Genomic DNA, 27,347 nt, shown 5'->3' with positions numbered 1-27,347 from the left:
CCCTTCCGGTGTCCAACAATGAGATTTTTGGCCGTTGGGATCTGGGCGGGAAAAGCCCCGCTGGCCGCCTAGAAACCCCTCTCGGCCATGAGATACCTGGCGGGGGGCCGTGCAGCCCGCTCGGCGGGCGGTGGTGCAGGAGCCCGCGGGCCCCGGCGCCTCCTGACCTCGTCCAGCGGCGCCGAGATTCGGTTCGAGACGGGGCTGTCGGGTCTTAGCCGCTCCTCCAGGGAGGAAAGAGTCCAAACTCGTAGTTGGGCCTGGACTCGGAAAGGATCCCTTCGCAGGTATTGGAACAAGCACTGCTTGAAAAGCTGCCGTGGAAGTTCACTGTTCAGAGTTGTGGGTGTGTTTTCAGATGCTTTGGGAAACGTAGATGCTCATCGCCCGCCGAAGGTAAACACGTGGGGATGAACCGAACACCGAGTTGTGCAGGAATTGACCTAGCGTTTGAGTTCTTGCTTAATTAGATGCACTTGTCCTCCCTACCGTACCGAGCGAGCGGGCACTTGGCAGCCCTGTCTCCAGTTTTGGCCGAAGCAGTTGCTGATGAGCCTGCAATGATCCTCCCAAGAATAACCCTGGAGAATTCTTGCGTTGGTCTGTGTTTCTGGTCTCCGTGCTTTGCTGTCGATTTTCATATTGTGTTCTCCGACAAAAAGAGGCTCTCCCCACCCCCTTTTGTTCAAGGATTTAGCTAGAAATAGCGGGGTTTATTGTTTGTAGGTCCTAAGAACAATTCCTTACTCCCCTCCCCCAACATTGCATTAGAAATATCTCTTCTAATTTTTGCAGCATCACCAATTATAACAGTACTCTGTTAGGTGAGTTTAGAAAATGAGGTGTTCTATTTACTTTAACTTTCTGAGACTCACTCTGAAACTTCAACTATAACAAAGCTTAGTGAAAAACTTCCTTAAATGTATTAAGCACTTTGAAATTATGAAGGCTATTCAGTATTACTTAACCGTGATGACTCAGGGTCAATATTATGAAGAGCCATTAATACATGATTTTGGTTCTAATTCAGTTTTTTTCTATATCCTTCTTTAATATCAGTCGTCTCTTCTGTTTGGTATGTTTTCTTGGGTCTTTCACCCCAAACCTCCTTAGAGTTTATAAGTGTTAATCTGCTGTTAGTAGGGAGGACATTTTAATAATTTGATGGTAAATAACAGTCTGTAGCTTTTCTAAAGGACTTAAGTGAAGGATTTTTTTGAGGCTTAACTTCTAAAGGACCCGTGTTTTAGGATTGTTACTGTCACTAAGTTCTTGAATTTTATTTGAAACATGTCGAGGATGTATTTTTAAAAACATGTTTATTGATTTGAGAGAGAGAGAGAGAGAGAGAGAGAGAGGAAGGGAGAGGGCTAGAGAGATAGACTGGAAACATCAATGAGAGAAACATGGATTGGCTTCCTTCTGCACATGTATCCTGACTGGTTCATGTGTCGATGCTCAACCACTGTGCCACATCGGCCAGACTAATTGGTTTGATGTTAAAAAGATAAGAGGTGAAATATACTTTTAGTACTAAGAATACTAAGTAGAGACTCCAATGGGAAATACAGTGTTCTTAGGAGATGTGTAAGAAATGTTCACCTCTTTTTTAAAGATAAAATTAGTATTTTACACATCACCTTAACTACTATGGGCTGATTAAGGACTTTTAACCTTAAATCTGGTCTCAGCAAAGTGATTTGTACACTAAGTGAAACTGTTTACACTCTCCTCCTTTCAGGGCATTGCTTTTTTGGTTTCTCTTCTTACCAGTTGCTTTGCTCATACTGACTTTATAATTCCTCTGTTCTTGAGGTTGCAATGTTTAGTCCTTGGTCCACTTTTTTTTTTTTAATACTTCCCTGGTAATCTCATCCCATGTCATAGCTTTAAATACCTATATGCTGATGGCTGCCATATTTATATCTGCAGTTCAGACTTCCCTCCTGCATTCCAGACAACCTGTTCCACATTTCACCTTGGATGTTAAGTATAGTAAATCCTTGATTTTGTGGACCTCAATATAACGGACTTTGGATTTATCACACAAAATTTCTGGTTCCTATGTGATGTGTGGAAATTAATACCCTGTTAATTTTTAAGTGCTTTTAACCAAGATTTGCTCATTAAGCTAACAGGTGGTTTTTTTTTGTTATTAATAAAGTTATTTTAAACAAATTTTAGTGAATAGGCCATGTGTTGGAAAAAAACAGTGTAATAATTTCATCAATATAAATAAATATTACATATCTACAACTATAGTCTACATATTTAAATCCAAGAATCACTGCTTGGAAACAAGGATGGGTAATGATTAGCACGTGATCACACTGCATAGTGCATGCTAATTGGTTCTGTTGTCTCCTGGCATGACTTTCTGAAGCAGTTTTAACCGATGTTTCCTTCTGTGCTAAGTCACACCACAGCCATGTGCTCTCAGTGACTGGTGAATGCACCCGTTTCCTAGACTAAATAGGTATAAATTTAAAATTAAGTATAAATTTAAAATTAAGTAATAAGTCTGGAAAACTTTTCTGTGAAATTAAAATTTCAAACATACTTAATTTTAATTACACAAACGTGTCTTATAAATAAAAACAGGTAAACTAACTAATTTGTCAATTTTTTAACATATGCATTCAGAAAACCTAACGGACTTTTGGCTTTAACGGACACCCCTTGCCTGAATTAGTCCTTTATATTGAGGTTTCACTGTAGTCAACTTAAACTAAACTTCCATTTTCCTTTTTAAACCTGCCTCAGGTGCAGTCTGATTTATCTCTTTTGATGTCTGTTCCAGCCAACATTCAGGCAAAAAACCTGTTGGAGTTATCCCTGACTTATCTCTTTCACACTTGGCATTCTGACTCTGTTTCATTTTGAAAATGTATTCAGAATTAAATCACTTCTTACCTCCTCCACGGCTCACTAAGCTGGTCCAAGCCATTCTTATCTCTTGCCTAGATTTCTGTAGTTAGTCTTCCAACTGGTCTCCCTGCTTCTACTACCCTAGCTCCCTACAGTCTTTTTCAACATAGTAACCAACCAGATCATATCACTTCTCTTCAAAACCCTGTAGGGCCTTTCCATATGCAGAGTAAAAGATGAAGTCTGTATGGCCTACAAGGCCTTCAGAAGTTGGGCACTCCTACTTTCCCCATCATCCCTTACCTGTCTTAATTTAGCTGCTGCTCTTCCCCCTGTTAATTTCCCTCCAGCCCAACTAACTAAGGGCCTTTAAACTAATTGCTTCCCCTCCTTGGACCACCTTTTTTCCTAAGATATTTGCATGGCTGACTCTCATGTCTCCTTGAAATCGTTGCTTTTCAAATGGTCTATCTTACTTTACTATTTTATTTAAAGCTGCATTCCCCTACTTATGATCTGTATCTTGCTCTATTTTCTCCATAGCATTTGTCACCTTCCAACAAACTATGTAAATTCTATTTGATTGTGTTTATTGTTTCTTCTCTTTGCCCCCAAACACATACTATAATGTAACCTCTCTGAGGGCAGGACTTTTTGTCTGTTTTGTTTATTGAGTGTTTAGGGCAGTGCTTGGCACATAGCATGTGCTCAATAAAGATTTGTTCATGACGAATGAAATCCTTATCCTGCAGTTCCTTACTGTGATGGATACCTCATTCTTGGACACATGTAGTTTTCAGTTTGCTCATATAGTTTTCAACTTCAGTTAGTCAGAGAGTAGGAGAAAAGTGGTATTGGAGCTTTTGGGGACCCCTTGGTGGACGGAATGATGTTAGAGTGTGATGGAAACCTTTTTCCCAGCCCTATGTGATTAGGACCATTGGTTAGGTTGGTTAAAGCAGGAACTGAAAGTATCTGTATGCCTTAAATATTTTATTTTAACTTAAAACATTTTTATTTGTCTGTCTTATTTTTTTGATCAGTCTTTTGTCTTTGAATTGGGGATTGGGGGGTTGGGGGGGGAGTATCTTCTGATCTTTTTTCCATAAATCATACCCTAAAAGCATTGTTGGTAATTTCTATTATTGGTTTCTTTAAAGGGGAATGAAAATGTAGCCACTAGAAATTTTCCAAGTTGAAAGTCAAGTCATTCTAGATTTTTTTACTTCATCAAGGCCTTCCAAAGGATTTAATTTAGTTTTCATAGCAATAGCAGCTATTGTCTTTATATTCTCACTAGTGACCCAGCACACGAAATCACGCAAGACCTGGGATCCCAGACCCCGCTGCACCACGGGACTCCCCCAAGTCCCACCGTCGCTGCGAGACCCAGAGTCAAGTCTCTGCCCACCCGTGTGCACGCCTCATTGTGCACGCAACCTCCTGGTGACTGGTCTTTGGTCGTTATAGCGTTAAGGCCACTGGGTTTTTATAATATAGATGGGTTTTTATAATATAGATATTTAGTGGATTTATAAAAATAAATGACTACAGCCTGGTTGGTGTGCTCTGTGGTTGAGTGTCGACCCATGCACCAATAGGTTGCCGGTTCAGTTGATCAGGGCACATGCCTGGGCTCTTTCCTCAGTACAGGGTGTGCAGGAGGCAGCCCATCAATGTTTCTCCCTCATCGATGTTTCTATATCGCTCCTTCTCCCTTCCTCTCTAAAATCAATAAAAATACACACACAAAAATAAATAAATGACTACACAGGAGAATAGTAAACTGCTAGCCAGAATCATTAGCTTTCTGTAGACACCAGTCCATGTATTTCTACCTAGGGGAGAAATGTCATTTAATTCAGTGAGAGGTTCTTTAAAGTGGTTTCCATATTGAGTAGGCTCTATAGGAGCCATAAGATCCTAGCTGCCTGTCATTACTAGAGGAGAATGTCATTTATCTACGTTTCTTTATTTTCACTCTGAGTAACACCTATAATTAGTTATCAGAACTTACATGATTTTCATATATATTGTCTTTCAAGAGTCTTGATGTTCTACATGCTCCCTGGAAAATGTGGGACAGTTATTATTTATTCTTGCACACAAGTCATTTAAGTTGTCAAGGAAGTAGTCTGATTTGGTGTAATAAGCTGGAAGTCATTAGTTAGACCTTGTTAAGTCTAAGATTTTTATGCAAGTTTCTTACTGCTCAGTTCTTTAATTATAGAATGTATGATGTAGTGAAAAGAGCATAGGTGCCAAGGAATCTGAAGAGTTTGGGTTTGATTTTGGTTTTGCTAATTATTGCCACTTAATGTATGTGTGAACTTATCTTACTTAACTGAGGTTCATTTGCCTTGTTTATATGATCTTAGTAGTTGCTACATAAGTGATGGGTAACATTAGAGTGCTTATTTGCTGTAAGGTTCTGTAAATACTTTATGTACAGTATCATATTTAATTCTCTCAACCTTATGACATAGGAACTATTTGGTAGAATAAAGGTGCTAGCAGTTTGTGAATGGGCTCAACTCTCTAAAAGGAGTAATGAACCACCTCTATTTTTTTTTTCATTAAGAGTGTAGAACTTTTAGTTAATACCCATTGTGTTGATAGTAGTTAATGCCACTTTATTTCCATACATACTAGTATTCATGAATATTGTACAATAAAAGTACTAATAAAGTATTAAAGGTGGATATTTGGGGGGAAAATGGATGTCTTAAGTTTTTTTCCTCCTATTAGCATCTTTTCACATGATTGAAAAATGGAAGGATGTGTTACACTTGTTCTAATTACCACACATTTTTCTTCCATAGTGTATTTGAACTGTACTTGGCAAGGTAATCAAGTATGTGATTTAAACAACTAACCTGATTAGATTTATAGATCAGGTTAGATCTGAAATACCACTTGAAAGAGCAGAGGTTTTGTGTATTTAATTTTTATAAGACTAAGGTTTTTTTTTCTTTCTTTCTCTTTTAGGCTTTATAGGATCACATTAACAAAAGCATGATGGAGTTTTATGAGTCAACGTATTTTATTGTTCTTATTCCTTCAGTAGTTATAACAGTAATATTCCTCTTCTTCTGGCTTTTCATGAAAGAAACATTATATGATGAAGTTCTTGCAAAACAGAAGAGAGAACAAAAGCTTATTCCTACCAAAACAGACAAAAAGAAAGCAGAAAAGAAAAAGAATAAAAAGAAAGAAATCCAGAATGGGAACCTTCATGAATCTGATTCTGAGAGTGTACCCCGGGACTTTAAATTATCTGATGCCTTGGCTGTAGAAGATGAGCAACTTGTACCTGTTCCACTGAATGTGGTTGAAACTTCTAGTAGTGTTAGAGAAAGGAAAAAGAAGGAAAAGAAACACAAGCCTGTACCAGAAGAGCAGGTCACCAAAGAAAGTGATGTATCAAAGATTCCAAGCAAAAAAGTAGAACCTGTCCCAGTTACTAAACAGCCCACCCCCCCCTCTGAAGCAGCTGCCTCAAAGAAGAAACCAGGACAGAAGAAGTCTAAAAATGGAAGCGGTATTATAATCTATTTAACTTTATTGGATGATAGTATTTGTTTTTAATAACTTTAGAGCTTGAAATTCACACCTAATAAAGTATTAGATGTGCATACAAAATGTTAAATGCTGAGTCTGAAACGAAATCATTATCCTTTTTACTGTGTGTTTGCTTTCATTAACATTAATTGCTGATAGAAATAATTGGTATTGATCATAAAACAGCATTTAAAATTCAACTTCATATTACAAATATTGGAAAGACCTTTAATAGAAACATAAAATCGAACTGTTTTACTAACACCACAAGGGATCTTTAAGTACCAGCAGTTAGAAACTTACTTATTTCAACCAGTGCTGTCTAATCAGTGTGATAAGAATTAAAGATGAAAAGATAAATCAGATATCTCTTTTCACTCTTGATTGATTTTGCAAACATTTAGTAGACATCTGTTTTATGGTAGGCATTATACTAGATGCCAGGACTACAGAGATGAATTGTGCATTTTCAAGGTATTTACATGCTAGCTGTAGATACAAACATCTATATATATAAAAGCCTAAGCTACCGTTAGACCATTCGACCACCAGGGGGCAGATGCTCAAAAATAGAGGCATGGAAACATGCAACAGACTGATGAATCTCAGAGGGAAGAGGGGAGGGAGGAGGGCGAGAAGAGATTAACCAAAGAGCTTATATGCATACTAGAGGTCCGGTGCATGGATTCGTGCACCAGTGGGGTCCCTCGGCCTGGCCTGCGGGGATTGGGCTGAAACCGGCAGTCCGACATCTCCTGAGGGATCCCGGATTGCAAGAGGGTGCAGGCCAGGCCGAGGGACCCCACTGGTGTACGAATCCGTGCACCGGGCCTCTAGTAAATATTATAAAATAAAAAGTTATCTATAATCTATGTATATCTAAACCAGTTTAGGAGTTCTATATTGGCCAATTAGTTCATATAATGACTGAAATTAATCTGAAAGGTTGAGTAAATACTAGCTAGTTTATTTGGGTGGCTGGGAAGGGGTGGGGATAGGGTATTACAAGAAGAGGGGAGAAGGACATATAAGCCAATAATAAAGTGTCATTTATATAAGAGATGTGTAAAGTATAGAAGAAGTACAGAGGTCTAAACAAGTATTTATGGAGACCAGGGGAAAAAAGCTTTACAGAGGAGGGAGTGCCTAAGCTGGGTCTTCCAGGGTGAATCATGTCACCAAGCAAATAGTGGGGTCTTATTCCATACTAGGAACTCAGTGCACAAATTCGTGCACCTTGAAAGGCACTGTGTGCTGCGAGCCTGCGGTGGGCACAGGTGTGGGTCTCGGCTGATCCTCCAGGCCCCTGCCCGGCCCCTCCTGCTATGGCCCCCGGTCCCCTCTCTGCTGACAGCCCTGCTCCTGCTGCTGCCACGCAGTGACGGTGCCGGCCCTGCTTGCACCTGCTGATGGTGTGGAGTGATTGGGGCCAGTGCCAGTGGGAGCTAGCAGGGCTATCGCTGGCAGCAGGTGCGAGAGACGGTTGCCGGTCCTGATCGCCCTTCAGGAGCAAGGGGAGGTGGAGAAGCCCTGAGAGGCGATTGGGGCTGGCAGCCGTGGCTTGCACCCGCTGACGGCGCTGAGCGATAGGGGCCAGTGCCACGTGCCGGTAGTGGGTGTGAGCGCGGCCTGCACCAGCAGCAAGTGTGAGCGCCGGGAGGGACTGTGGTGCAGGGGAGCAAAGAATTTTTAGTAACCACCAGAGGCTCGCCTCATGACAGCAACCAATGCCCTGCCTTGGTCTGGTGCCCCTGCTTACCTGCTCCACCATCCCGCCATGGCTGATGCCCATCATGTTCCGAGTGAACCCCCTAGTGGTCAGCGCATGTCATAGCGACCGGTTCGGTTGTTCCACCGTTTTGTCTATTTGCATATTACGGTTTTATATATATAGATTGGTAGAATATCATGTGTAAAGGCACAAAGGTATAAGAATTCAGTGTATTGCCCTGTCTGGTGTGCTAAGTGATTAGAGCATTGGCCCAAGCATGGAAACATTGAGGGTTCGATTCCTTGTCAAGGGCACATACCTGGGTTGCAGGTTCGATGCCTGTCCCCAGTCAGGGTGTGTGTGGGAGGCAACCAGTTGATGTGCCTCTCTCACATTAATGTTTCTCTCCCTACCCTTCCACTCTCTCCCACTCCCTGCTTCCCACTTTATGAAATCAATGAAAAAAAAATCCTCACCAAAAAAAGAATGCAGTGTATTGTTGAACCGTGAAATATGAGGTGTAGGGAGTGGTAGGAAACAAAGCTGAAAAGATATGCAGTGGTTAGTTCATGATGGTTTTTCTATACTGTGCTAAGGAGCTGGGTTGTGATAGTTTAGCCATTGTTGAAGACTTTCAGATAGATTAGTTACATGGTCAGATTTATGTTTTAGAAAGACATCTTTGGTCGAACTTGGGAGTACAAATTACATGGGACAGTATTTGATATAGGCAGACTATATCAAAAAGGTTATTGCTTTCCAAAGTTAAGTTGAGGGACTCAGCTATAGTAGTCACAGAAGAAATGGTACATTAGGAATGGCTGAAAAATGGGATTTAAAAGAAGGAGCAAGTGCTAGAATTCTTGATGTAATTAAAGAGCAGGTGTAGCAAAGTAAGAAAGCTACAATGACAAGTTATTAGTGGAAGTTATATATTAGAACTTAAATTTGGGTGGTAAAGCATTCTTTGAATTATATATTAACAATTGTATCTTTTCTGATTATTTTCCTTTATTTTTAATATGATTTTAAATTTATTTTTAATAAAGATGATCAGGATAAAAAGGTGGAAACTCTTATGGCACCTTCAAAAAAGCAAGAATCATTACCCCTCCACCAAGAGACTAAACAAGAAAGTGGATCAGGAAAGAAGAAAGTTTCATCAAAGAAGCAAAAGACAGAAAATGGTGAAATGTGTAGATACATATTTTATAAATACTAATTCTATAGCAGTACACTATGATAAGGACCCTAGAAACCTCACATACTCTTTAATTTCCAGTTGAATGTATACCTTAATAGCTTTAATACTAATGTAAGTCCAGGGTTCTCTTTAGCCTTGTGGGTTTGTAGTACTTTGACAGATGGGCAGGGTATAAGTTTGTGATAAAGAAGTCTTTATAGTTTAAATATATTCTCATAACTACATTTTGAAAATAGTATAAATGGCATACAAACTCTATAGAAGAAAAGGATTCCTGAAATATTTATACTTTTTAATATCACTTAAGGTTTATGTTTGATAACATTAGCTTGATCTGTCATTACTTTATATTCCCAACTATTTCCTGAATATAATTTGCATGTATATATGGGAAGCATCCAATTAAATGTGGTAGTGTAATTTTTATATGTTCAGAATTATCCAGGAGAAACTTAACTGAAATTTATGTAGTTTAAACAGTAATTTTTAAGTAATATTGGGCCGTGTTATCAACTAGTGCTACAAAATAGTAAAATTGAAAAAAGAAAAAATTAAATTCTATTATTTGCATTAAAATTACAACACATATCAAACAATCAGGTATAAAAAATATTATGCAAAAATATTTCATAACATTAAATACTATGTTTTAAATAAAAGAGCTATGCATGCCCAGTTTTTTAAAAAAGTAGGAATATCGAGAGATTCCCATATAAATACGGAAGTTTGTATCTCTGACCGACAGGAGACTTTACTGTTCATATTCATAGAGTTTTTCCCATTAAAATTAGGTACAAAGTAAGGAGGCTTTCTTCCTCCACTTTCATTAAAAAAAAATACTTTTATTGATTTCAGAGAGGAAGGCAGAGGGAGATAGAAACATCAATGATGATAGAGAATCATTGATCAGCTGCCTCCTACACGCCCCCTACTGGGGATCGAGCCTGCAACCCAGGCACATGCCCTTGATCGGAATTGAACCTGGGACTCCTGAGTCACCAGGCCGAAGCTCTATCCACTGAGCCGAGCCAAACTGGCTGTGGCTCTTCCTCCACTTTTAATGTTGTTCTGGAAGTTTTAACCAATGTAGTAAGATGTGCCACAGAAATTGGAGGCATACTATTAGAAGTGAGAAGATATCTAGAAGAAATATTGACTGATTGGTGTACTTAGCAAGTCAAAGGAACTCAATTAGAAATTATCACTTACATTCAACAAAGAATCAACATAAAGAAAAATTAATTTTTTCTTGAGCATTAATTAAATGTAAATGGATTTCTTAAAACAGAAGTAAAATGAGAACCAACTAAAATGTAAAGGATGTATAAGAAGAAATTTTCAGATACTATTAGAAAGAGATAAGCTGCAAATTTTTAGATGATTAAATGTTTACTGTACTATGAAATAATATTGAACTGGTACTGTGTTTTGACTTTTTAAATGATAAAATAGGAATTTAAAGCCAAATTTAGGTAGTATTAGAGATTTGAAAATAACTGCATTTATCATTAAACTTAAATGTGTTTACATGATATTTACTGCTGTAAAAAAATACTAATTATAATTTTTTTGAATTTAAATTGCAGTCTTGGTAGATGAACCTCTTATTCATGCAACTACTTATATTCCTTTGATGGATAATGCAGACTCAAGTCCTGTGGTGAAGAGAGAGGTTATTGATCTGATTAAACCTGACCAAGTAGAAGGAATCCAGAAAATGGGGGCTAAAAAACTGAAGGTGGAAACTGATAAAGGTAACATACAGAATGAGGCAATCTATTGTATTGAAAAAACACATTTTTGAGTTCTAATGGAATTGAGTACATTTTCTCATAGAAGCAATGAATCGCAAAAGACTAATAGAATATTGTAGTAAAGGATTTATTGGTAGTTTTCTAGTCCAACCTCAGTTTTTGGACACTGGCTTTGATTTGAGCAAGGGCTCACAGCTATTTTGGTGTCTGGTGATCTTTTCCCTTCTATGATTGTCTTATGCAAGATTTCTATGCTAATTCACAATCACCTTTTATTTTTATTATCATTTTTTTACTTTATCTTTATTGTTGAAAGTATTACAGATGTCCCCCTGTTTCCCCCCCATTGACACCCTTCCCCACCCACTCCCATGCCTTAACCCCCCCCTCGCCCCCCTGCCCCCAGGCCTTTATCACACTATTCTCTATGTCCATGGGTTATGCATATATGCATTAAGTTCTTTGGTTAATTTCTTTTAAATTTTGGTTAATTTCTTAATAGACTAATTTTTTTAGAGTAGTTTTAGGTTTACAGTCAAGTTGAGTGGAAAGTACAGAGTTCTCACATACCCCTCGTCCCCACACATGCACACAATGCCTGTTTAAACTTAATAATGTAGCTGAAATATTAAAAGCCCTGGGCTTTTTTGGGTCTAATGGGTGGCAGTTGCTTTTAGGAAGAGTAAGTTGATGCCTAATATGAGAGCACTCGAGGAATTGAGATGGGTGAGTCAGATGTCTGATACATGGATTTTTCTAAATGTTGGGATTTCTTGTATGTATTTGAAAAATCAGATTTTCTTTTAATAATTATCGTCGATCTTATTTTCTCACCTTTAAAATTTGGTTTATATGTCACGAGTATTAAGGTTAAATGAGAATATTTGTGAACATATCTAGTATAGATGCTATTACATCCTAGAGACTTGAGTGATTTTTTTGTTTTTAAAGTGAGGGCATATTGGCACCTTAGTATTAAATTTTTGTATTTAAATTGCAGTCTTGGTAGATGAACTAAGTATTGTACAGTTTGAGCAAATTGTCAGTTAATGTAATTCATTCCATATTACATTAAAGATGCTTAAACACTTGCTCTCTCTTGACTAGAGTATTTATTTTTGTTTGACGCAATATAAGTCTGTTTTGTCTTGGTTATTTTCTGGGTTAAGAATTCTTGATGCTTACTTTACTGAAGTTACTGTGTCTTTTAAATGCCAACTGTTATTTTGTTTTGCTTTTAGAAAATGCTGAAATGAAATTTAAAGATTTTATTCTGTCCTTGAAGACTATGATATTTTCTGAAGATGAAGCCCTTTGTGTTGTAGACCTGCTAAAGGAGAAGTCTGGTGTGATACAGGATGCTTTAAAGAAGGTAAGCATATTTTTGGTTATGAGCATATGTGGAAGCAGTGATTAGAAGTGCTCCAAGCAAAACTTTTGCTAGAGCAATAAATTATCATCTACTTCCATTCTTTATACCCCAAAGCTTATGGCCACATTTAGAAGTTCTAGAATGCCCTTAGAAGTTATTTCATATACCCACACTAATCAGTACACTTACTTAGTCAGGTGTGGGAGTCATTAGATGCTTTGACAAAAGCGAATTGCTTACAAGTAAGATGATTTATCTCACTTTAAAGTCTTTTGGCTCCTGGCTAAGTTGTACCTTGCTATCTTCTAATTGGAAGTATTGAAAGCAAGTTCAGGTGATTTCTGGATAGCATATAGGGGATATTTTTGTGACTGAAGATAGCACCATTCAAAAACCTGGGAATTTGTTATTGTTGTCTGTGCATGTATATAATATTACCCTTGTAAAATAAATAAATTATTTGGATAGTGTAATCATTGCTATGACTAAAATAAGTAAGGAAACAACAACACAAAAACAAAATCTGTGGAGTTAATATTTAATTCCTCATGAGTCTTACTCACTATATTATGTGTACTGTGTCTTACTGGGAAAGGTGACAAGTTTTTATGTGTTACTTGTATAACATAAGATGACACAATTTCTGGTATTCATTATTTGATGTAGCCTTAATTGTTCTAAACACACACACATTACACCCCCTACCCCCCAGAAAACACTAGTTATCTGCTTTAAAACCTTGAGTGGCTTCCATATTTTCTTAAACACCCCCCCACCCCCACCCCCCACCCCATCCAAGCTATCACCTCTCACCTGATTGTCTTCAATAGTCTCCAAGGTGATGTTTCTGCTTTCCCAGTTAGTCCTCTAGTTTATTTTTTCAATACAACTGCAAGGTGACCTTTATAAACCCTTAGGTGTCTTTCTCTTTGCAATAGAATATAATCCAAATTCCTTAGCGGGACTTTGTCTATCTATCTCTCTAGCCTTACCTCATGGCATTTTCCCCGTCACTCACTACATTTCACCTATTCTAGGTCTCTTCTGGTTCCTCTAGAGCAGGGATGGGGAATGTCCAGCTGGAAATAATTTGATCTGGCCCTGCCAAGGCATTAGGGGTGTATTTGGCCAAATATAGCAGGCTCATTTTAAGTTGATAATTTTGTATGGCCTGCGAATGATGTTCTAAATATACAGTGACCCTTGGCAGAAAAAAGGTTCCCCACCCTTGCTCTAGAGCAGTGGTTCTCAACTGTCCTAATGCCGCGACCCTTTAATACAGTTCCTCATGTTGTGGTGACCCCCAATTTCATTGTTACAAATTGGACATAATTAAAGCATAGTGATTAATCACAAAAATAATATGTAATTATATATGTGTTTTCCGATTGTCTTAGGCGACCCCTGTGAAAGGGTCGTTCGACCCTCAAAGGGTTCGCGACCCACAGGTTGAAAACCGCTGCTCTAGAGCATACCAAACCTATTTGGACTGTCCCAACAGCCCACTCCCCTAACCTCCCAATTTCTCCCCTTGGCTAATGCTTCTTTCCGATCTCCACTTAAATATCCTTTCCTCATATAAAGGTAATTTGAATTCCCCGTCCAAATAGTTCTCACTGTTGTTTCTCATAACTCTCTGGACTTTTTGTCGTAACATTTACTTAGCATTATAAGTCTGTCCATGCTTGTAAGTATCTATTGATAACGTGTCTTATAAACCTATGGCGTTTTACAATGTAGTATGCTTGTTGGATAGTCTTCATGTGGTATCAGCAATGGCCCAGAGTAAACAAGGTGTTTGAGGGTAATCAGAGTAAGTGTGATAACTATATGTGACTTTGGATACAAAATCAGATTATTCTGCTGCAAAGAACATTCTTGAAATTCTTAATTGATGAATTTGTCACTTGATGTACTTCATTTTAATTGGATAAGTATATATAAAAAAGAGTAGTCATTTTATTGTCTGAGACAGTGTTGAACTCTAGTGAGTAGGTGGGAAATAAAACTCCCCTGGATAGGTATTTTAGGCAGGCCAAGGAGGAATTGGGGACTGCTAAAGACAGCATTTTGACATAAAGTATTTTGAAACTACATTTTTTCCCCCTTTCCTTGCAATGTTCTGGGTTTCTCTGGAGTGGTTCTATTCTCATCAGAAGGGACTCAGTGCCCTGTAGGTCCACTGTATCTGGGAAAGACTAGGTAAGTTTAATTTCTTCCTTTTTTGTCAGAGAAACTGAGTCTTGGTCAGACCTTTTAATAGGTTTCAAGGTCCCAAATGTAAATGAATCCCCAATCTTATAAAGACCACTTGAGAGAAAGGGGGAAGATAAATGCAGGAGCATTTGCACAGGCATAGGGTATAGATAGAGGAGTTAGAGGACTTGCTGATTAATTACATATGGTCGTTAAAGAAGAGTCTAGAACAGCCGTGGGCAAACTACGGCCCGCGGGCTGGATCCGGCCCGTTTGAAATGAATAAAACTAAAAAAAAAAAAAAGACCGTACCCTTTTATGTAATGATGTTTACTTTGAATTTATAGTAGTTCACACAAACACTCCATCCATGCTTTTGTTCCGGCCCTCCGGTCCAGTTTAAGAACCCATTGTGGCCCTCGAATCAAAAAGTTTGCCCACCCCTGGTCTAGAATGAATGCTTGTTTTGCTCTTGAGTAACTGGATAAATTGTGGTGACAATGGTATTTGTGAACACTTGCAGAGGAAGAGAGAGTAGAGGATTGTTTTTTTAGGAAGTTGTTTTAGGTATTCTTTGGATCATTTAAATGGATAGAATCATTTCACAATTGAATATATGTTTATTTCTCTGGAGTTGAAAAAGGATTTCAATGGAAGTGATTTAGGCAATTAATGTATTATCACCAATACGTATGGTGGATGTATATTAGACCAGAGAGGATGTAAAGAGTGATAAGAAAGTTAAAGAATGAGAAACATTAACATTTAAAGGGCAGGGAAAGCCACTACAAAGGAGGAGAAGGAGACATATCAGGAGACAGTGGAATCACAGGTGCTTAGGGAGGATTGAAACTTTAGGGGTTGGGGAAGAGAGATTGCATAATTAGAGAGGCGGTATTATGTTGTGTGTGTGGGTCCACATGACTTGTGTTTAAGCTACATGACACTAGTACTGTATATTTAGAGTGTAGGTAAAAATCTTGGGAACTGGAGTCACATTTCCTGCATTCAAATCTGGGTTCTGCCGCATTGAACTTTGTGGCCTTAGATAGGTTACTTAACCTCGGTGCCTCAGTTTTCCCATCTCTGAAATGGGAATGATAATCAGGTTTTGAGAATTAAATGAGATAATATGTAGTAGGTGCTTAGAGTTCCTAGCCTACAGTAATTGCTCAAAATATGTTAACTGTTAATGTGATTACCATAAAAAATTTTAAAGATGTATTTGATTATCTTAGTTAATAGGTTATTAGTTTCTTAGTATTGGCCTTTAAATACACTTGCCTCAATAATGTAATTTTTCAACTTTAAATTATTAACTGTTTTGGCCCCATGTTATATAATAGGAGGAAATCTGCTTACTTAAGTTTTTTTCTACCTTCTCTCTTCTTTCTTAGCTTTTGTTAATTATAGCATTTGTTTATCAGGTACTTCTAATATTTATTGTTTCTTTTGTGACTATAATTCTCATGTTTGTTTTAGTCTTAATTCTACAGTTTAATGATGGGTTCAAAGCTTGATACCAGTTCTTTTGCCATAGCTTCTGTATTCATCTCTTGGTTGCCTGAAGTTGTTTTTCCTGGAATTTCTTCAAGAAGGGCTCATGGAAACTATATTTCCCAAATTCTGGCAAGTTAAATGCTTCTTTGTCATCTTTATACTTGAATGATAATTTGGTGGGGTATAATGTTTCTGGATGTCACTTTCTTTCCTTGAGAAATTTTCATATTTGCTTTACTATTCTCTACATTCAAATTGCTGGATACAGATCTGAGACCTGCCTGAATTTTGCACTCTTTTCATGTGTTTTTGTCGAACTATACTCACAATAAAAACATCCTTTGGGCAGTCAACCAAGTGTTTATTATTTATTGGACTTTTCCAGTATATGCCCTACTGTACAAACATCCAGGGATTCAGCTTCTTTGAAGTTTAGCAGTAATTTTACTATAATATGTCTGAGCATCGACTCCTTTATTAATATTACTTGGGATAAAGCATGTCTTTTCAATAATGAGATTCAGTGTCCCTTAAAAATAAGTAAAATAATGAGTATCAATTAAGCATATGTTGGATCTTCTTTGTTGTCTTTAATCTTTCATATTTATTTTAATTCTAAAAAAAGCTTTTGGTTTATTTGCTTCTTTTTATTTACTTCACCTTGTACTCTGTGTCATTGTATTTTTAGCAGTCTTTCTTTTTCTGTTTGTTGCTTCTATTTGGATTATATTTCTGAGATGGTGTTACTTTTACTTCTGCTTTGGGTTTTGCCAGCTCATATTTTATCTCATTCTGTGGTCTGGTCTTTTCTCTGAGCTCTTTCTCTGAGCTCTGTTCTTTGCTCTTATTTTTCCAGAAATGACTGTTATGCCAGGTTTTTAAAAATCATGGTGATATATTTTAATTACAATTTTTGTCTACTCTTTGACAATCTTTTTCTGGTGATTTTTCTTCTTGCCATTTGTTTTTTCTTATTTTCCTTTTTTTTTTTTTCTTATATCTTGTATAGACCCTGTTTTATTTATTTTTGATCAGTACTCCTCTTCCACTGAGGGGTGTTCTCGTTGGGCTGTGCGTGTGATTGAGTTCTTTTAGCCTTTCCTTCTTCCCAGATAAAATCTTCATTATAGAGAGTTTCACTAGAGTATCTCCCTTGACTATGCCTCACTGTAGCTGCTTTCTTTGAGTAAAGTTTGTATGATTTCTTCTTCATTTTTTATTTATACTGCTTCTTGAGACCTTCTTCCAAGAAAATTTCTACCTTCTGTCTTTGTACTTGTTCCTGATGTCAAATGGGAGATTGTTGGTTTTACTTCTCAGGATATGCCTATTAACTTCAGAGAACTAAGCACCCGTGGCACTTCTGTAGTTTTGGGTATATTCTGACAGGGTTGCTGAGCACCTGTGTTTGATTTCCACTGCTTTTGGCAATCTTTCCTGATATTACAGATGACTTTGACATTACAGATGACTTTCATTTTGGTGCATTTTGGTTTCATATTATTCTTTTGATTTTTTAGGAGGAGGAAGGGGAGATTGCTCTATTGACTCATGGTTAAAAGCTGGAAGACCTATATAATTCTCCATAAAAATATGTTTTTTTGATTAATATGTTTCCTATTATGTGCATCAGAATATATACTGAGACAGTGACTTTTCTGAATGATATTTTACTGGCCAGTAGTTGCCAGTCATTCTACTTACATGTATTAGTGAACTCTGTATTGGCTTAAGAACACTTGATCTAGATATTTCATTTTCATTAGCCTGTTTTAACTACTAATACTGTATTGATTTCTCAATTGTAGACAAGTAAAGGAGAATTGACTGTACTTGTACATCAGCTTCAAGAGAAAGATAAATTACTTGCTGCTGTGAAGGAAGATGCTGCTGCTATGAAAGATCGGTGTAAGCAGTTAACCCAGGTGAAGACATTCTTGCATTTAAAGGATATACTTTTTTTTAAGCAAAGGCTATTGTATTTTTTTATTGATTTTAGAAAGAAGAAGGGAAAGTGAGAGAGAGAGAGAGAGAGAGAGAGAGAGAGAGGAACATCGATGTGAATGTGAAAGAGAAACATCGAGAGAGAGAGAGAGAGAGAGAGAGAGAGACAGACAGAGAGAGGAACATCGATGTGAGAGAGAAACATTTATGTGAGAGAGAAACATCGATCGTTGTCTCCCACACATGTCTGACTAGATTCAAATCTGAAACTTGAGTATGTGCCCTGACCGGAAATTGAACCCCCTACCTTTTGGTGTGCAGGATGATGCTCCAACCAACTGAGCCACACCAGCCAAGGCTAAAGGATATACTTTTTGAATCAGAATCAGTGAAGGATTTTAGAAATTGTCCACAATTCCTGAGTTAATTATTTGTGTAAAAGTCATTTTCGTTTAGAGTTTTGGTGGTGGGGTCTTACTCTTTTGTGTTATTTATAGCCTACAGTTGAAGTATGAATTTAAAATAACAGTACTTATAGATATCCTAATTTCAAAATAATGGAAGCATTTGGACATTTGGACATTGTTCAATTGACCCGACTTAAATTATTTTCTATAGAAGCTCAAAACTCAGTGTGATTTTGTTTAAGTTATAAAAATTTACAATTTCTAATCATTGAAGTTCTTCAAGCCCTGGAAATTTTACTCTGAGAGGTAAAGAAAGACCTTTAAAAAATCATGTTAAACGATATAAACTTCCAGATGTAAGGTACAGCATGGTGACTACAGTTAATAATACTGTAATGTGTATTTGAAAGATTCTAGGAGAGTAGATCTTAAAAGTTCTTAAACAAGAAAAAAAATTTCCAACTGTGTGGTGTTGATATTAACTAGACTTATTTTTCAATATATACAAATAACGAATCATTGTGTTGTAAACCTGAAACTAATATAATGTTCTATGTCAATTAAATCTCAAAAATATTATGTAGACTGAGAACATAATTGAAAGTCAGTAGAAAATGTGATCTCATTCCTTCTGAAATACTATTTCTCCTTTTAGGAATTAAGTACAGTAGAGTAAAATGAGGTTTATTTCTGCATCATTCACAGAACTTCATGACATGAGAATGGCCTTATTTGAATATAAAATTCTTTATGTGAATTTGAAATAAATATGTCATTGGAAAAACTTGGTCAGATTAAGATTAATCAAAGTTGTTACTAAAATAATCATTTGCTTAAGATTAGAAACTTTAGTATAGTTTTATGTTGCTATATTTTTCTGACTGTATTTAAAAAATTTAATAAGGTAACTACTTTTTGGTTATTCATTGAGCTGTACACTTAGGATGTGAATACTTTTTCCTGAGTCCTTTATATCAGTATAACAATTTCCTAATGTAAATGAATTAACTCTTTTGGGCAACCATAAATTCCATAAAAATCTTAAATTTTGTCAGTTTCTTATAGCAGGGACATGGGCTGATCATACCTGCAGATAACTTTAAAATTGTTTGGCTTTTTTTTTTTTACTTTGATAATTAATATTTGTTCTAGAAGTTCATAATATTTGCAACACAAAATGAAACCACCCTTTTAAGATTTGACTTAGGAAGATAATAAAACTTTGCTTTCTGATTTTTTACTTTTCCCTTATTCCAAATTTCCATTCTCCTATAAACATATCAATCTCTTTCCCTAGGAAAGAGGCTTCTTTTTTCCTCTCTTATGCTATTTTTTCCAGTCCTTTTTTTTTGTACCCTAAAAGAGAGCTAGTACCTACAAATTATAGAGAATTAACTGTTTTGCTTTTTTTTAAAAAAAATGTGTTGATTGATTTTAGAGGGAGAGAGATAGAAGCAGCAGTTTGTTGTTGCACCCATTAATGCATTCATTGGTTCTCCTTGTGTGTGCCCTGACTGGAGATTGAACTGACAACTTTGGTATCGGGACGATGTTCTAACCAACTGAGCGACCCGGCCAGGGGAACTGTTTTGCTTTTAAAATGTTCTTTCTTATCAAGTTAGAAGGTAGGATTTATTTCAGTTTCAGCTCTAACTCTTAGACCAAAAAGTGCATTTGAAATAAGAATTAACAGAACAGTGTTTATGAGGGAATTGGTGTAAAGAGAAGGTGAGATGCAGATGATAGTGTTTTTATTTTTAACCTTTGACCTTACTTTTTAAGTACTTATTTCAGAATTCATGATTATTTTACTGACATCATTTTTGTTGATTTTAAAAATGTTTTCTTATTATTAGAGTCGTATGTACTTATATTTTTAATAACACATTTTTCATAATATTTTTTCTGGTTTACTCTTCTAGGAAATGATGACAGAGAAAGAAAGAAGCAATGTGGTTATAGCAAGGATGAAAGATCGGATTGGAACATTAGAAAAGGAACATAATGTATTTCAAAACAAAATGCATGTCAGTTATCAAGAGACTCAACAGATGCAGATGAAGGTATATCTTCATTCTTTGAAAACAAAGTGAAGTATTTGCATTGATTTAATTTACTTAAGTGCCTAATATGGTAAGGCTCTATGCTGGGCCATGGTACAGTGGCTAGTTAAGCTGGCTGCCTCCTTAAGTAAACAACTTTTGTAGGTGGGGATGAGGAAGGGGGCTGGAAGTTGACAAGTAAATACTCCATTATAATAGTGGTGTAAGCATTGGGTGCTTTGGAACAATGGAGATGGGAGGTGGGGAAGAGAAGGAATGATAGGGAAGACTTATTAGAAATGTTATGCAGACTGTTGAATCTTTTGAAACAATTAGGCATGGTCAGCTAAGAGGATGAAAGAGTGGGCACTGGGTATAAGGCACTTGGTGTGATTCCTTAGTCACATCTCTAGAGATGATGATTCATTGGGTCTATTTGGGGGGCAATTAGAGCTTTTTAATTAGTGTACTCCAGTGTTTCCCATACAGAATGTCTAGAGATAACAGTTTGTAAGAAATAAAACTTATGTTATTTGGGAGTCAAGACTGGAATGTAGAAGAGAAGATGTAGAGAAGTAAATAGAGGTCCTGTCTTAAAGGGCCTTGTATAACTGAAGATTGGGGAGCCAGTGAAATTTAGCAAACCAGAGGTGTTGATGCCAGAGGAATTAAAGGGCCAGACTTCCCAGACATAAGTGGGAGTGAGGCTCTGGGGGTGCCGCTGAAAGAAGCATTTTCAGAAGCCCCCACGGGAGGATGAAATGTGGAAGAAGGTTTTATTGGGGTAGAGTTATATTTCCCTAGTTCCAGTGTCTCTTTTCCCCCATGCCAGTCCTGGAAGAGGGGCAGCTGGGAGTTCAGCAGAATCAGAAACAAGGCAGTGTCCAAAGTTTCTGTTCAATGTTGCAGCCGATTGTGGTTCAGCATTCAGGCCAGATTAAAATACATCAGTCCATGTGTGGAATCCAACATGGCCTTGTGCCATGTGGGTACAGCGTAGCCTCCTGCAGCAGGAGTCCCCAGAGGGCTTGGGTGTGTGTGTGTGAGAGAGAGGAAGGGCTGAGCTTTCTTTGTTTAGAAGTTTATATATTTAGATTTCCCAAGCTTGCAGTGGCCACACTCATCTTGGCCACGAGTTGTTTTCAGTTTTGATTGACAGGCAAGTATTTTCCCACTTCACTCAGACCTTACTGGGAATGTGTCTATATTTTAAATTATTACTCTGGCAGTATTGTGGAGAATGGGACAAAGGATATATCTTTTGGAAAGCTTTTGCAGGAAACCAAGAGAACAAAGTCCTTAAATCAGATGTTGACAATGGAAAGATGAGTTTGAGTGATTTAAGAGTAGATAGAGCTTAGTGATAGAGTGGAGGAGAGAGGAAGAGAGAAATGATAATGAAGGATAACTCCTACAGTTTTGGTTCTGTCTCTTGTTATTACTTTCACCCGTCTTCTAGTATTTAAGAAGGTTCCATTCTTACTGTAATATATCTTTTCTCTGTATCATCCATTTTCATAATTCCAATTGGGTCTAGTTCAGCGATTTTTTTTTGTCTTTTTTTTTTTTTTTAGGTTTAAATATTATCTTTATTGCTAACAAAGAGGGTTTTGGAGAACATGGTTTGGGTCTGCTTGCCAAGTGGCCTTATAATACCTTCTTAATTAAACTTTCTGAACCAGTAATTTTTTGAAATTATTTTCATTGCTGGATGATGCTTCAGTTTGGAAGCTCTTATCATCACCTGTCTAAAGTCATACTCTTGCTTTTGATCAGGTTGTTTTTGTTTTCCAACATTTTGAGGCATTATTATTACTCTTCAGTCCTTTGACTTTTTTCCCTTGCCAGTCTATAGTTTATTCTTAAAACCTTAATAGATACTGTATTTCTTGTTACTCTTGCATTTAATTCTTAGACATTACCTTAGTTCAGTGGTCAGCAAACTGCGGCTCTTTGGCCCCTTGAGTGTGGCTCTTCCACAAAATACCGACTTCTGCGCATGGGCCATGAAGTTTCAATCCCACTGTACATGCATGCCCGCACGTGGTATTTTGTGGAAGAGCCACACTCAAAAGGCCAAAGAGCCACATGTGGCTCATGAGCCGCAGTTTGCCAACCACTGCCTTAGTTTATTATTTCATACTGTTGCCGGTGGAAATGGGGTCCTTTCACAGAGTTGCAAGAAAAGCATTTCGGGAGACCCATGCATGGGAGGATAAGATGCAGTGGAAAGGTTTATTGCAGGGGTCCTCAAACTTTTTAAACAGGGGGCCAGTTCACTGTCCCTCAGACCGTTGGAAGGCCGGACTATAGTTTAAAAAAAAACTATGAACAAATTCCTATGCACACTGCACATATCTTATTTTGAAGTAAAAAAACAAAACGGGAACAAATACAATATTTGTATTTGCATGTGGCCCGCGGGCCGTAGTTTGAGGACCCCTGGTTTATTGGGATAGAAATAGAAGGCTGCCCCCAGGTTCCTGATGTCTCATTGCCATCTGTCCCCCTGTGAAAAAAGTTCAGCCTTGTCTTCATCAAACCCAGGAAAATAGCTAATGTCCAGAAATTCTGTGCCATTTGTTTAGTCCATGTCAAGCTTAGTCCAGTTCAACCTCTGTCCCTGTCTAGCTAGCATAGTCTCTGTTCCTATCTGCACTCCATTTGGCGCTGTGTTGCTTTACCCAGGCTAGCGTTTGGTGCCTGCACTTAGAGTGCCCGTGGGTGGCTGGCCTCCTGCAGGCGGCTGCTATGCCCATATGGCTACTGTGGAGAGAGAATGCATGAGCATATGAATGAATGCATGTTATGGGATGAGAGAGAGACAGACAGACTGAGAAAGAGAGAGATTGCTTTCAAGCTTGGACTGTGTTATCTCTGATTTGGGAAGGACCAGGTGCTCTTTCAAACCAACCCCTGTTGGTGCTGGATCCTCCCCCTAACTGATTCATTTTTTAATTCTTGCCTATTTCTGTGTCTTTTATCCAATCAAATCCTTCTCTCAGGTAAGGCAGCTCCTCTCCTTTATGGTCTCCATCTTGGCTCCCGTGCATGCCTGAAAGTAGAAAGACCTTCCCCTGTACCATCTTGGCTTCTACTGGGCATGTGCCCAATAGAGGAATTTCTTCTTTGTTGTTTTATTCCTTCCCCCTTTAGTTTGGGAGAGTGGGCCAATTATACCCAGAGGAGATTGTAAAGCCAGTCCTTCCTTCCTACATGGAGCAAGGAGGGGTGTTAATCCTGTTGGTGGGGCAATGCTCTGATCCCCTGGGGAGCATATGAATGCTGCAACTTCCTAGTTAAGCAGGCTTATTGCCTAATTTAGCTCCCTCTTACATTAGGCTTCTCAATGTCTGATTCCCTTTGCTCCCTTCCTTTATTAATAACAAGCTACCTACACTAACAATTCTAACATATTTGTAGCACCTTCTTAATAGGTCTCTCATTTCTGTGCTAACATGATTAGTACAGATTTATGTTTATAAAACACTATTTTGACCACATTGCTAACCTACTGCAAATTTTTAACTTACTCTTCACTGCTATCAAAGTCTAAATGTTTTCCATGGAATTACACTAATAGTGGAATAGTACAAAAGAAGTGAATGACTGTTGTCAGGTTATTACCACATCCACTGCTGCTTTTATGCTTTCATTTGGTCCAATCCTCCATCTTCCCATCCTCCAGCCATTTGAAATATTCTTTCCCATAAGTCAGATTATGGAAGAACTGATTTTTCCAGCCTCAGGTGATATTTTCTTCTTCTTAATTGCTACGTAATGTTGATTTGAAAATTAGCTAGGTACTTATAGCATCATCTTTTATTGAGGATGAAAGGTGTTGAAGTGGTTCATCTTTTTTTTTTTTTGATTGCTTATAGAGGCCATGATATATAGATCCCATATGATAAATTCTCTGAAAAATAGAAACATACATTTTAATTTCTCTTAATTAAATAGATTTATTAAAAATTATTAAGATTATTTTACATATTGAAGTAAGATATGTCCTTATGGAGATATAAGAGTCAGTGTTCTTTATCTTTTGATTCTATAATTCTGAAATAAAAAATTAGAGGCCAGAATATTTTAGCAAATAGATTTTTGTGTAATGAATTTGCCATATATTTGGTTATGGCTCAGTTTGCAATTTAAGATAAATGTATTGAACATATTTTCAACTTTAAAACTTGATTACTAAAATTTTAAAAAAATATTGTGTACATAAAATTGACATAGGATTAAGACAGGCTTAATTCTGTATGAGTCTGGGGTAGGAAAAAGATTCTAAATCATTTTTAGTTCTGAAACAGCATCTCAGTGTATTTATTTTGCATTTCAAATATGATAGCAGCTAGCATCTACTTGCATTCTTTTTTTAAAAAAATATTTTTAAATTGATTTCAGAGAGGAAGGTAGAGGGAGAGAGAGAGATAGAAACATCAATGATGAGAGAGAATCACTGTTTGGCTGCCTCTTACATGCCCCCTGCTGGAGACCGAGCCTGCAACCCAGGCATGTGCTCTTGACTGGAATCGAACCCGGGACTCTTCAGTCCACAGGCCAACACTCTATCCACTGAGCCAAATTGGCTAGGGCTACTTGCATTCTTTTTTAAAAATTGTATTTTTATTGATTTCAGAGAGGAAGGAAGAGTGAGAGAGAGAGAGAGAGAAACATCAATGATGAGAGAGGATCATTGATCAGCTGCCTCCTGCATGCCCCATACTGGGGATCGAGCGCACAATCCGGGCATGTGATCTTGATGAGACTCGAACCCAGGAACCTTTAGTCTGTAGGCCAACACACTATCCACTGAGCCAAACTGGCTAGAGCTACTTGCATTCTTGGATTTCTGTGACAGCTGGTATTTGCTTTGCATTCATCACTATCAAAATGTATTTCATCTTTTAAATTCTATATAATAAAGAGCTAATATGCTAATTAGACCGAACAGCAGAACGACCGTCCGGACAACCTTTTGGATAAAGCCAGGGCTGCAAGGGCCAGCTGAGGCTGTGAGGGGCTGTGAGGGCCGCATGAATTTCGTGCATTGGGCCTCTAGTTTGTTTATATTTAAGGATGGTGCAAACTTTATTCTTGATGCCTTTTATGTTCTCACTAGAGGCCTGTTGCAGGAAGATTCCTGTAAGAATAGGGCTTCTTGCGGCTGTAGTGAAGCAGAGAAGGGAGCGAAACCCGCTGAGGCGGGCTTCGCACCCGCTCCGCTGCCCGGCTGGTTTCCCTCCCGCCTCCCGCCTCTGCCGCCTTGGCTCCGTTCCTGTCTCCATCGCCTCTACTTTGCTCCCTTCTGCAGCGCTTCGCTTTCATGTTGTCTTTAGTCTTCGCTCCCAGCCGGTATATGCAAATTAACCGCCATCTTGGTTGGGTTAATTTGCATATAGTTGCTCTGATTGGCTGGTGGGTGTAGCAAAGGTACGGTCAATTAGCATCTTTGTCTTTTATTAGTGTAGATCACAATAAAGTATCTTTTAAAAGTTAGCTCTGGCAGCCCTGGCCGGTTTGGCTCAGTGGATAGAGTGTCAGTCTGCGAATCAAAGGGTCTTGAGTTCGATTCTGGTCAAGGGCATGTACCTTAATTGCAGGCTCCTCTCTGGTCTGGGCCCTGGTCGGGGCTCATACAGCAGGCAACCAATTGATGTGTTTCTCTCACATTGATGTTTCTCTCTGTCTTTCCCTCTCTTTTCCATTCTTTCTAAAAATCAATGGAAAAATATCCTCAGGTGAGGGTTAAAAAAAAAAGTTAGCTTTGGCAGTTATTGTTTTCTAAATCTTATGTTTGTAAAATAATTTTTTTTTGGTAAAATAATTTTAGTTTCAGCAAGTTCGTGAGCAGATGGAAGCAGAGATAGCTCACTTGAAGCAGGAAAATGGCATACTGAGAGATGCTGTCAGCAACACTACAAACCAACTAGAAAACAAGTATGTTTCCAAATGCTTTATTTTTAATTGAATGGCAGAGTCTTTTCTTGAATCATCAAAATGATGTTTGATAGTGATTGGTTAGACTTTTGTTTTTTTATATTTGTTTATAAAATCAGTTAATTTTAAAAAAACAATTCTCTTGCTCTGTGAAGAACCTTTTCAGCTAAACTACATGATAAATACTTTACCTCCTGTGGAATAGTATACAAATTTATGAGACTGAATTTACAAGTTTTAAAACATCTATCCCCCTTAACAGTAGTTATCAAATTTCATTATTCTGAAGAGCATCTTGGTATGTTATTTAAAAAAGCATATTCTTGAGTCCGATCCCTAAAAGATTATGATCTTCAGTGCTCTGAGATGGAGCCCAGGAGTGTACATATTAAGACACATTCCACTGATAGTTATGTAGTTGGCTCTGATACTTTGAGAAGCAGTGCATTAGAGAAGACTAGTAGCATCCTTACACAGACTAAATCCTGTTTGATTTTAATACATTTTTCAGAATATCAGTTTGAGGGTGACACTGTTGATTGTGCTTATTGAGTGTGGTCATTTACTTACTTGATTATATTATAGTGATTTTAGAATTTGTGTAATTGTCATCAGAATAATTCAGAGGTTACACTCAATATGTTTTGCTTATTCTTTATATGGGTCAATAATAATGGAAGGTTCCTAATCCAGTTACTGTTTTCAGGCAGTCTGCTGAACTAAATAAACTGCGGCAGGATTATGCTAGATTGGTGAATGAGCTGACTGAGAAAACAGGAAAGTTGCAGCAAGAGGAAGTCCAAAAGAAGAATGCTGAGCAAGCAGTTACTCAGCTGAAGGTGATA

General features: G+C 37.7%; 1 protein-coding gene across 11 annotated transcripts in view; it reads left to right on the top strand.

Moving 5' to 3' along the window:
* Nucleotides 1-294: 294 nt before the first annotated feature.
* Nucleotides 295-27,347, top strand: part of KTN1 (kinectin 1) — a 102,421-nt gene continuing 75,368 nt past the window's right edge. For 3 of the 11 annotated variants that reach the window (XM_023763427.1, XM_023763428.1, XM_023763430.1), the window contains exons 1-9: nt 297-396; nt 5,857-6,409; nt 9,190-9,327; nt 10,931-11,098; nt 12,340-12,470; nt 17,975-18,091; nt 20,440-20,580; nt 26,396-26,502; nt 27,209-27,341. In XM_023763427.1, coding sequence (XP_023619195.1) covers nt 5,884-6,409; nt 9,190-9,327; nt 10,931-11,098; nt 12,340-12,470; nt 17,975-18,091; nt 20,440-20,580; nt 26,396-26,502; nt 27,209-27,341 — 1,461 coding nt within the window. In that variant the 5' untranslated portion in view covers nt 297-396; nt 5,857-5,883. Of the gene's footprint in view, nt 397-5,856; nt 6,410-9,189; nt 9,328-10,930; nt 11,099-12,339; nt 12,471-17,974; nt 18,092-20,439; nt 20,581-26,395; nt 26,503-27,208; nt 27,342-27,347 lie in introns of all 11 variants that reach the window. The other 8 variants (XM_023763432.1, XM_023763435.1, XM_023763426.1 and 5 more) reach the window with 6 other exon arrangements.

The sequence above is a fragment of the Myotis lucifugus genome, unplaced genomic scaffold (assembly GCF_000147115.1).
Source record: "Myotis lucifugus unplaced genomic scaffold, Myoluc2.0 scaffold_284, whole genome shotgun sequence".
Classification (NCBI taxonomy): domain Eukaryota; kingdom Metazoa; phylum Chordata; class Mammalia; order Chiroptera; family Vespertilionidae; genus Myotis; species Myotis lucifugus.
Note: the sequence above shows the minus strand (reverse complement) of the source record. Positions and strands in the feature narration are given on the sequence as shown.